Raw genomic sequence first — 12,354 nt, forward strand, 5'->3', positions numbered from 1 at the left:
TACATATTTAAATAACAAACCAAACACTCACTGGATGATGTCATCAGTGATGTCATCAGTGATGTCATTTGTGATGGCATCAGTAATGTCATCAGTGATGTCACTGACCATGTCATGAATGATGTAATATGTGACGTCATCAGCAGTGGATTACGGGGGCGCGAGTTATAGTTAGTACAACTAAGTATAACAGGGGAATTTCAATGGTTTTATACGAGTGAAATGTCTAGCTAACTAGAACACCCCTAAAACCTATGGTTTTTTCAGTGAAAAAAAATAATTATATATATATATATATATAAATATATATCTCTCTCTCTCACTAGTAAATTTGGAAATGGCCACTGACCCACAAGCAGAATGCTGTGGTCCTACAGAAACAACCGGATAAATTGTACTCAGGTGTTAGCATGTTAATGTACAGAAATACATTTAAATGATTAATTTAATGTTACCGGGTGGTACCTCCTCTGTAAGAGTCAGAAGGTATTATCCTGCATACGCTAAATAGCATCTGGCAGTGGTTGCTAGTCCATACCGATTATATAATCCTTAAGCACAGAGGCCATATACCTGCTATGAAAAATGTTATTCACATTTGGTTATATATACCATGGCCGCCAGGTTTTACCAAGCGTTTCTGAACAAACATCTCTGTACATAGATCAAGTCCGCCCTCACTTTCTATGAGGGCATTTACAAAAATGAGCTGTGAGCAGCACACTGCTGACACTGAGGAAGGACTTTGTTTGAAACGCGTCTGTCATCTTACTTTTTGCTGTAGGCGCTAATAAAATCCTGTCGCCTTACCCGGAGTGCTGAAGTCTTCTTTTTGATTATTGAGGGGACCACAGAGCTTCAATATATATATATATATATATATCTCTCTCACTGGAAAATTTTGAAATGGCCACTGACCCACAAGCAGAATGCTGTGGTCCTACAGAAACAACCGGATAAATTGTACTCAGGTGTTAGCATGTTAATGTACAGAAATACATTTAAATGATTAATTTAATGTTACCGGGTGGTACCTCCTCTGTAAGAGTCAGAAGGTATTATCCTGCATACGCTAAACAGTGAAGGGGTTCACTGGGTATCTATTCTCAATATAACTGCTAGCTAGTATTTGCTGGTATTAAAGTAAATTTGTAAATGCTTGGGAAGGACCGTAGTAGTCACTAGTGAATCCCTTTATTAATAACCATTGCTTTGTCTGTCCCTCCATTTGATATATTTATCTTTAAATACAATAAATGTAACAAGCAGTAAAAACACTGTTACACATTTATAGCATTTTAATGTTCCTTTGCCATCCTGTGGTTACTTGGCAACTGCAAGCCAACTATATAAAACACCAAGCATAATAAAAATTGCAGCCAATAAAAATCTATTTACTTTAAAAAAATAAAACCGTTCCAAAAAAGTACAATTTTGAAATAACATATTAATGTCATTTGATAAAACCTTTAAATGTATCATCGTGTTTGTTACTTAGTGTACTGTTAAATTTATATTGTTTTTAAGACTTCTTCATCAAAGTTTTGTAAATAATTTTCTAAGCAGGAAGTGTTTCTTTACATGGCTTCTAAGAATAACTGCAACATTTCCTATATAGAAACTAGAAGCAATTTGTATGTGGCATGCCTACAAGCGTATAGCACTTTTTATTCTTCATTAGTAGAAACAATGCTTCCGGGTCCATACGTGTTAATAAATTGTAACAATTGTCGATAGCACTGTATCAGGTATTCGTCTCTTCTATCCAAGCAGCTTTCATCACAAAGTTCAAAAGGAAATAATGCATTTGGGGAAACACTAAATACTGACGTGCCTAAAAAAAGCAAAAGACAAATGTTATACAAGTATAATCAATAATAGTCTGTGTGTTTTTTTTAACACAGCAAAAAGTTTGTTTATAAAACTTTTCAGCAGGGTCCAATGGACTGCTTCTCTATGTCCTGGCCAGGTGTTCCTCCATATAACCTCAGTAAGCACTTTCACATTTTCCCTCTAATATATATATATATATATATATATATATATATTTTTAATTATTGAGATTTTGCAATACATACAAAAATTCCAGTGCCTCAAACTTTACATTAGATCTTCTGTGATCAGTGGATCTTCATTGAAGCGGTAGCAGATACATGTCTATTTTCAGCTGTGACTAAACACCGTTAGCAGAAGTCTTTCTCTCCCCCCTACGGGATGCAGTCACAGGCGTATAATAAGTATGCAAACTAAGGGCCTCATTTATGAGGCCTTGCGTCAGTTTTGCGCTTCTGATGCATCACTTTTTCCGATGCATCGGCGGCATAAAACATGCCTCCTGTTGCCCACTATTTACAAAGTGACGCATCTAAGCAGATGCATCACTTTGTAAACCCCTGCGCTACATTATACTTGCATCAGGTATAATGTATGCGGGAGGCGTTCCCCCGCAAAAAGCCTCGTAGGAGTGATGCAGTGAAATCTATGACATTTCACTGCGTCACTTCTAGGACGCCGTTGCATCAAAATGTTGCGCCTGCCTCGCAGCAAGTGTAAGACTGACGCAGGCCCTTTCACATGGGGCTTGCCGCATGTGAAAGGACGCATTGCTGGAGTTGCGTCACTTTTGTGACACACTCCAGCAATGCGACACTTTTGCGCTTACACATAAGTCAGAAATACTGACTTATCTGTAACTCCTTGCGACATGAAGCATCATACATTAAATATAACGCATCAGGTATGTCGCAAGGAGTGCGGACTGAGAAGTAGCGCATCGCTGCTTTCACGCAGCGATGTGTCATTTCTCATAAACGAGGCCCTAAGGATTTAACCAGCTTTTGTCCCAGGTAAGACTCTGGTTCAGGGCCTTGTATGCGTCAGTCTATTGTGACAAGTATTGTCACAGTGCCTGGGGGAAGAACAATGCATTCTGAGTAAGCACTTTCATAAACCACAATATTAAATAGCTGGAAGTCTTCAAAACTGTTTTTTGTAAAGAACATTAGTTTGAAGGCCTACTTAAAAACATTATAAAATTTGAATAATATGTGTAGAAAAGTGGATTATTATTGGGGTCGGGTGTGATTCTACAATAAGGAATACACCCACACACTTGTCAGGGTAAAGCACAGTTGCAATTACTTAACTTATGAAAATGTGTTAACTCATTATCAGTACAAAATCAGTTAAAAAGTCAACACTGCATATTAAAAATCGGAGTCAATTTCTAAAAATACAGAAAAATGTAATGAACAAAGTTACACCAAAACAACCAAAATATAATTCAGGGAGCCAGAGATGATATTTTTCTGAAGATTTTTTTTTTAGCTTGTTTTTATTGGCAGTGCAAAAAAGGCCTACAATATACACAGCATATAAGGGCATGATTGATAACAAGTGATACAGTTATAGTTGTGCATTGTTCATCACTTGACAAAGGCAACATTCACAGTTCTCAATGAATATACATATGGCATGTGTAGGGGACTAACACACTAGGTAACACAGGTGTGGGTGTGTAGCGAACAATCATATGTAAAAGGAAGGCAAGTCAGCTGTCTGTGATCTCGTGTATCAGGGACGCCACCCACAGCCAGTTCACAAATGGACCCCAAATGTCTTTTGGCCTGGACGCAACGGGCATTAATTCCCAGAAAGCAGTGACTTGTTCTTGACAGAAGGTTGCATCCAGAATCCAATCCTTTAGCAGGGGAGGGCACGATCTACCCCATGTCATGGCAATCCTACGTTTTGCTAATAGTAACAACATGGCTAACAGTCTGCGAATCCCAACGGGGGCTTCCTTTACATTACCCAATAAATCCATGAGTGCCGTGGGCTCTATGCGCATCATGAGTATGTCGCTTAGGTTTTGAAATATCTCTTTCCAATACGCCTCTATCTTGGGACAATGCCAGGCTAGATGCAAGAAATTTGCCTGATCTGTATGACATTTCCAGCACTCCCCATCGGGCCTGAGACCATTACAGAACATTTGCATAGGTGTTCTGTAGTATTGATTGAGGAATTTGAAGTTGATTAACCTTAGTTTATAGTTTAATGAAAGCTGTTCAAGCTGCGCAAAGCAGAATTTCCATTCCTCTTCTGTTATGTGTGGGAAATGTTTTGAAGATAAGAGGCAAATGCGCTAAGAATACGTAAAGAGCAAAGCAGAAGTCACTGTTCATAGCTGACCCGGGACCTAAGATCGATTTCCGGTGGACCACAATGGAATGTGGTTTGTGTACAACAAGCTGGTTGTCGGGCACATGGCGGCCGCCACGTAGTCTTGGTCGCAAGCTCCCCTACACCGGTGGCGCGATGTAACTTACTACGGGCTAGGAGTGCCTGCGAATTGTAGAATTCTGTAAATCTTTGTGGAGCGTAATAATCGGGAGCCTGAAGGAGTGTCCTTTCATGGCTTTTTCTTATTTTTCGATGACCGATGCTCAGTAACTCTGTGGGAGATTTTGCCTGAGCTACTGCCGGAGAGGTACTGGGAGGAGTCTGGGCAGAGGCTGAGGCGCGGCTCAGCTGGAGCCACCGCGTCGCTGCAAGGATCGGTTTCCCGTGGAAAGGCGGCGGTGAACTCCAGTTCGTCAGGCACACAAACACTGGAGGACGTATCACGGAAACCCCGCAGACACAGGGCAATGCCGGCAGAGAACCTCGGATGACCCCGGTAAGGAGGAGGGCGCAGGTTTTGTTGGAAGAGTGTGGGGGACTCTGCTGAAAGCTCTGTCCAAGGGCAGAAAGAAGCATGCCCAGTAACTAAGGAAACAAGCATTTGCAATGCAATAGGTCTCGCATTAGGAAAGTTTGAGCCATTGGTATTGTGAATTACATTTTTTTTATTTACTTTTTTTTGTTACTTTTTTTTTTATTTACACCGCAAATATTCACTTTACTGCATGATCGTTCTAGGAGATTGCGTACTTTTGAAATATATTTTGACTTATTGACTGACTTTTAAAATGTGGATGTTTCACGCTTTTTTTAAAAAGAGAATTCGGCTGTTCACTTCTATTACTATTTTTCTTAAATAGAACTGAATATTACTTTAAAAAAATGTATCTTCGTCATGTTTGGTCACAACAAGGACCGTTCTAGAAAAATTCTATATTACGAATATATAAATATTTGTTTATGTGCATTAGTTGAGTGCTCATATAGGATTGCTATTGGTAATCACCTGTGTTTTCGTAAACAAAGGAACCCCAGAGTTCTCTCAGAGACCATGGAACAAGTATTTGTCAAGGAACAAGTGCTCCCTTCATCTAAATTAAGAACTAAATATCCGACATAGAAGAACAATACATTCTATGTCAACAAAATTACAAAAAATGAAAAAATGCAAGTATTTATTCAATTACATAACAGAAAAGGAACAAACAAAAATAAAGGGGTGAGTGGGAAACAACAAGAAACAACTGAAAAATAAATGTACAGCTGAGACCTTTTTTAGTGACTGTAAATACAATGAACAATCTAGTCACAATTGATTAGAGTACCAATACTGTCACATTTATAAAACCTAAATATTGCTAACATCATCAGGACTTAGTTTTATGCATGAGGCTAAAAATGCCTGTAGGGAAAAAGGAAGAAACAAGTCTAGTTTTAAGTATTTTATCTTTTTGCAGTTGAAAGTTAGTTATATGCTTACTTTTCCAGAGGTCTCCATGAGTTCTTGTTTGCTCCGGAAAAAACAGTCGCTGCAGCTGGAAACTTTGCCTGTTGAACTGCACTGTAGTTATCTCTTTGTATCTGCAGAGTAAATTATTCACCCTGCGTGCCTTCGGGTAAAGTCTGCGTTATATAAAAATGCATAACTAACTAAAAATATAAATAACGCAAATCACCGCCGTCACTTTGCCGGCCTGCGACCAGGAAGTCAGGCAGGCCGGCGCGACAACCGGAAACAGGAAGTAGGAGGGCGGGAGCCTACCCCGCCTCCCACGGAAGAGCCGGAAGAGCCGCGATTGGTTGCAGCACCGGAGCAGGCAGGAGCCTACCCTGCGCCCCGGTGCCGAAGAATGGAGGAAGAGTCCTGCTGCCCGTGAGTGGGGCTTCGCTTTGTGGCTGGCCTGCGAGGGCGGGAGGGGGGCATGTGTGGGCGTGCGCGCGGCGGCGGCCTGTGTATGTGTGTGAGCGTGCGTGTGTCTTGGAGTCTGTGTGTATGCGTGTGTGACTGTGGGGGAGGAGGAGGAGGGGGTTGCCTGTCTGGGTGCCTGCGTGTCTGTGTAAGTGTAAGTGCGAGTGCGCGCGCGTGTGTGTGTGTGTGTGTCTGTGTCTGTCTGTGTGCATGCATGCATGCGCGGTAGGCTGGGAGGGCGGCGCAGGACGGAACGTGCGCGTTCGCGCACACCAATCCAGCCTGGACAAACTCGTGCACCTTCTCGTCCGTCCTTCCCTCGAGACAGCTAACTATACGTCTCCAACCCTGGAAGCATCCTTTGGATGCTAATTCCAGGGCGAGACCTAAAAAGCACTGGTTCAACCTAGGTTTTGGACAGAGGCGATTTACCTTGTTTTAGAATGGTCCAGAATTTCTGAAATTTAAACGAAGGAAGGGTCAGTCCTATTGCCCGGCACAGGGAATTTCCCAATTCCCTACAAACCTGACACTTTGGAAATTTCCAGCAGATAATGGAAACTAGCCTCCAAACCCCGGTCGTTCTTGGTCTGAATTTTCAGGAAACAGGATGTGAACAAAGAATAGAAAAGACTATGCTGCACATCATACCACACTTCTTCCGCATACAAGCACTGTAAATAATTAATGTTTCCATTACCCAGCGTAATAGTATTTACCGATCTCGAAGGAAGTTTAAGGCTTGCATTAATTCGAACACGTGAACGGCAAACTCATACATTTAAGAGGCGAGTGCTCGACTCGCTGAGCCATCTTCCGGACGAGAGTGCAGGCAACTCGAAGGTGCGCAGCGGGCATCACGACGGGCTCGGCACGGTCAAGCCCAGCCAATGAAACAATAGACTGGTGGGGGCGCTCCCCTCCCCTTTAAGCCTCAGTGTGCACGCGGGAGGTGTGCGCCTAGAGGGAAGGCACAGGGGACGAGGCGGTACATGCGAAGGCACCCTGGCACCAGGACGCGGTCGTGAGGTGCGCACGCGAGGACCAGACATCAAGAAGCGGAAAGGAGACGCAGCAGAGATGTGCACCAGGGGGGCAGGGTCCATCCCAATTTCACATAGGTTGCTTTCTAAACAACCAATGATATTGACAATACAGTGAATGCACTCTGATGTAGTTCATTCTTCCTGATCGTTTGAATAACGTTAATAAACATTACGATCCTTTCTGCAGACTTCACAGCTCGACCATTCAGAAATGTTAAATCACTGCAGCAAATTTCGGATTTTTCTCGAATGACTTGCTCTTTTCCAGGGTTTAGCGCGCAGGCTAATTTCCCGCCTACAGTGGAGGAGGCCGACATTTCAAACTGCACCGATAAGGGTTTTTAATAACACAAGTTCCATCCGCGCTTCTCGGTCAATGAGACGCGAAGCAGGCGGTGCCAAAGTGAGCAGCGTCTCCCTTCTTGACATACAGCAGGTGCTGGTCACGGCGGTTCCAGGCGCCCCTCCTGGCGCTGCACAGCTGCACTGCGCGCCGTGTGATCGCAGCACACCACTGCACAGGACTGCTTCCAGTTACAAGAACCAGCGGAGTTCTCTGGATGCCGATGTTGGCGCCACTGGGTATTCCCATAGGGTCTGCGCCGTTCCCACGGTAAGGCCTGGGCCCAGATCCAAAGTCAGTCCGAGCAGGAGAGTATGGGCACTGTCCGGGCCAGCCTGCAACAGTCATTAGGCACCTGACCATATGGTTTAGTGCAGTGCAAGCCTGCAAGGGTTCTTAACCATTTGACTTCTGTGGTCCCCACGGAGTCATTATTGGACGCCGAGGGAAGCCCGGCCTAAGCAGTTTCTATTTGAACCTCAAAAAATAAATACAAACAGGTATACACAATTTTGTTTAATTCACAATCAAATATAGAAAAAGTTCACATTTTCAATGTAGCTTCTTTTAATGCACCAACCCGATATGAGTACACCGTCACTCCAGGGACTGGAAATCTACCTCCAGGGCATGATGACCCGTACATACTACGTCTGCACATAGCCCAGCCTCCTGCAAATAGAGATGGTCTACACTGCCAAAGTCGGGCTGGATCTAAGAGACTGCAAATAACTTTTAGATTACCACACAGTGTATGGACTAACGAATAGACGATATGATATGGCTTTAGATCTCAAAAATATCAAGTCAGAATTAGTAGTCTACAAGTTAGATAACATTATTTTATTATCCCGGGTGATATTCTTCAAAACATGGTGGGCAACCAGCAACATCCGTGCACAACACTTTGCTCACCTACTGTAAATACATAAATAAATAAATAGCGCCTTCGGGTAAAGTCCGCGCTATATATAAATGCATAACTAACTAAAAATGTAAATAAAGCAAATCACCGCCGTCACTTTGCCGGCCTGCGTGCAGGAAGTCAGGCAGGCCGGCGCAACAACAGGAAACAGGAAGTAGGAGGGCGGGAGCCTACCCCGCCTCCCACGGAAGAGCCGGAAGAGCCGCGATTGGTTGCAGCACCGGAGCAGGCAGGAGCCTACCCTGCGCCCCGGTGCCGAAGAATGGAGGAAGAGTCCTGCTGCCGGTGAGTGGGGCTTCGCTTTGTGGCTGGCCTGCGAGGGCGGGAGGGGGGCATGTGTGGGCGCGCGCGCGGTGGCGGCCTGTGTATGTGTGTGAGCGTGCGTGTGTGCGTGTGTCTTGGAGTCTGTGTGTATGCGTGTCTGACTGTGGGGGAGGAGGAGGAGGGGGTTGCCTGTCTGGGTGCCTGCGTGTCTGTGTAAGTGTAAGTGCGAGTGCGCGCGCGTGTGTGTGTGTGTGTCTGTGTCTGTGTCTGTCTGTGTGCATGCATGCATGCGCGGTAGGCTGGGAGGGCGGCGCAGGACGGAACGTGCGCGTTCGCGCACACCAATCCAGCCTGGACAAACTCGTGCACCTTCTCGTCCGTCCTTCCCTCGAGACAGCTAACTATACGTCTCCAACCCTGGAAGCATCCTTTGGATGCTAATTCCAGGGCGAGACCTAAAAAGGGGGAGACAGGGGCCCACAATAAAAACAGTGAGCGAGATCAACAGGTACACTATAAGGAGAAGAGGATTTGGGGTAAAGAGAAACCTGGTGTCTCCTCTTGTAAAATCTCTCTCATCAAAGGCCAGATAGCCTCCCCACCAAAACAGTTAGAACCCTGTGCAAACTGCCTGACGGTCTTGAAACTAAATACAACGGCAACAGAATCCACTAGTGTCAGGACAAACCTAAAGAGACATACAAAGAGGATACCGGAAAAAATTAGTCACCCCGTCGCTCTGCTCGTATTTTAAAGTGAAAGCCCAGGGCCCATCAGCCACGGCAGACACGTGTGCAGCAATCTCCGAATTTCAGCAGGAGAAAATACAATTACTCAAGGGGGGGTGGCATCCGGCACTAAGGAAGTGATGCCAAAACAGATTGTGCTAAAAAATAGATAGGATCCTTTGCTTAGCTTCGATGAAAATGTTATCTTGTCCCCAGAATAGTCCTACAGATAACCAAAACCCTTGCAGTGTCTCTGAGCAACAGATGGCGCCATCCGCTCCCCTACAGGACAATACCGAGACAAACTCAACCGGAATTGAAAATACAATGGCGATAATGTTAACAGAGTTGATTGAGAGAGAGGTGAGCGACATCCGAACTTAATCAACAGAGAATCCAAGGGTACTGTGAGACCTTGGAAGAAAAAAATTAATAGCTTGGTAGATAAAGTAGGGGCGATGGAAGCGGCATAAAATGAGATTTCTAAAAAAGTGGACACTAATCAGGAAGAGATACAGAAACTTAAGAAAAATGAAAGGGAACTCAGAAATGAATTAGAGTCTCTTGAAAATAATGCGAGAAGAAATAATATCAGAATTTTAAATGTACCCGAGGGTCTCAAAAGAGGAGACATTAAGGCTTTCGTAACCACCCTCCTAAAAGAGTACAACTCGAATATGGATCTAGATGTATTAGAACAAGATGTGCAAAGAGTCCATCGAGATCCTTTTGTGGCCCTTCCAGGAAGGAAAACAGTAAGAAGGATATTAGTGAATTTCAAAACGTATTCACTGAAAGAAAGCAGCCTTGCTGCGGCACTAAAAATTGGAACATATAAGAAAGATGATTGGTCTTTTCGCATTCGTTCAGATGTTTCACAAGAAACCTTAGACAGGCAATGGGAGCTTGGGAAATATATACAAGACCTAAGAAACCTAGGCGCCATGGCAAACATACATTTTCCAGCCTTGCTGAAGGTTATGAGGAATAATAAAATGCACACCTTCAGGGACCCAAACGATGTGAAAATGTTCATAGATCAGGTTAAGGCACAGTCAATATAACAGGTAGCTAGTCAAACCACCAGGAGGTACGAGAGCTCACAAGAGGTGACAATATACCTCCTGTTAGCAGGGAGGGTCCCCAGGGGGGGCACTGGTAAGAGTTTAGAGAATCACACAAGGTCCAAAGGGTGGGGGAGCAAGCGGGGGAAAAAAATGTCCCACCATGTCCGGTCCAGTTGTTTGTTTTCTTTGTTTTATGCTCTTTCCGGATACCACCAGTTCAGAAGAGGTTATGTTCTCAAGCCAATTCAAGGCATCGTATTTAATTTTTTTATACATTTCCTGGCAGGTCTAGATAATATTACATTTCTAAAAGTGTTATAATGGAATGTTAATGGCTTGAGAGTGATTCCAAGGAGAAGGAAGATAGTAGAATATTTGAAGATGAGAGAGGTAGTCGTGATTTTTATCCAAGAGTCCCATTTACTAAAAGAAGAATGGCTGGAAATTGTAAAACCTCAAACATGGATAGACCATTGTATATGCACATCACAAACAGTTACAGTTAAGGGGGTGGCTATATTATTTAACAAATCAGCCCAGTGTATTATTGCTAAAACTAAGGTTGACCCTCTAGGTAGATGGGTGACTGTGAAGGCAAGGATTCAGGGTACATGGCTAGTTTTTGTATCGTACTATGGCTCTAATGTGGACGCATCCTTGCCTCTACGTACTTTATTATTGCATCTACTTGAATTTAATGAGCCAATTATCATGGGGGGTGGCATTTTAATGTAATTCTTGACCCAGTCCAAGATACTACTTCTATAGAAATCTGGAAGCTTAAAGGCTCAAGAAGGGGGGGAGAATCTGGGAAATTCACCTTTCATAACAAAAAACACGGTCATCGATCCAGGATTGACTATTTTCTGGTATCCCGCTCCATCAATGATCTTGTGAAGATGGTTTCCCATATACCGGAGCATTTATCAGACCACTCAGATGTCTTTTTGCAACTTCAGTTCCGAGGCAAGTCTCTAGAGCGACGATGGACACTAAATCATTCCCTTCTTCTTGACACCCTGATAATTGATAACTTGAAAAAAATTAACAAAAGAGTTCTTCTTCTTTAACCTTGACACAGCCCCCCTAAACAAAGTGTGGGATACGTATAAAGCATATCTCAGTAGTATCTTAATCAGCCAAAACGCTATGCAAAATAAGAAAAAAAAGCAGGAATTTAGCTCCTTAGAAAAACACATTAAAACAATTCAAGCTAATTTAGGCCAACTCTAGATTCTAATGCCAAACTTTCATTAGAAGCGGACCTGGCCAAGGCAAAGACCAACTTAGCAGACTACTTGAATCTCAGAGTAAAACAAAGATGGGAAGCAAGTAAGCTTGCTAACTATGAATATGGGGAGGGTAGCGGCAAGCTCTTAGCCTGGAAGGCCAGGGCTGACCGGATTAGAAATAACATCAAGGATCTAAAAGTCAATCTACGGGGGATATTATCACAGAGGACGAGGCAATTGAACAGGAATTTATTCATTTTTTTAGAACTATATACAGAAGATATAGACATAAATAAAGTTCAGATAACAGCTTTTTTTCGGGATATAGATCTCCCGCAGTTAAGCGATGAAAATAGAGAGGAATTATCGGCCCCTTTCACCATGGCAGAAGTTTACAGCACAATTAAGAATCTGAAAAAGGGTAAGGCTGCTGGTCGAGATGCTATCCCAAATGAAATATATGCCCTGCTGAGGGAAGAATTAGCCCCGATTCTGCTCAAGCTTTTCAATTCAGCCTATATCTTAAAGCAGGAGCTCCCTTCATCTTGGGATTTAGCCACTATAATAATCCTCCTTAAACCTAATTAGAATCCTAGAGTATGCAAATCATATAGGCCGATATCATTACTTAACAGCGATTACAAAATATATTCAC

At 43.3% G+C, this 12,354-nt stretch overlaps 1 protein-coding gene across 1 annotated transcript in view; it reads right to left on the reverse strand.

Moving 5' to 3' along the window:
- Nucleotides 1-1,275: 1,275 nt before the first annotated feature.
- The window catches only part of MCMDC2 (minichromosome maintenance domain containing 2), a 1,264,730-nt gene continuing 1,253,651 nt past the window's right edge, over nt 1,276-12,354 (reverse strand). The window contains exon 15 of the mRNA XM_078687209.1: nt 1,276-1,834. Coding sequence (XP_078543335.1) covers nt 1,668-1,834 — 167 coding nt within the window. The 3' untranslated portion in view covers nt 1,276-1,667. The remainder of the gene's footprint in view (nt 1,835-12,354) is intronic.

The sequence above is a fragment of the Lissotriton helveticus genome, chromosome 4_1, assembly GCF_964261635.1.
Source record: "Lissotriton helveticus chromosome 4_1, aLisHel1.1, whole genome shotgun sequence".
NCBI classification, from domain to species: Eukaryota; Metazoa; Chordata; class Amphibia; order Caudata; family Salamandridae; genus Lissotriton; species Lissotriton helveticus.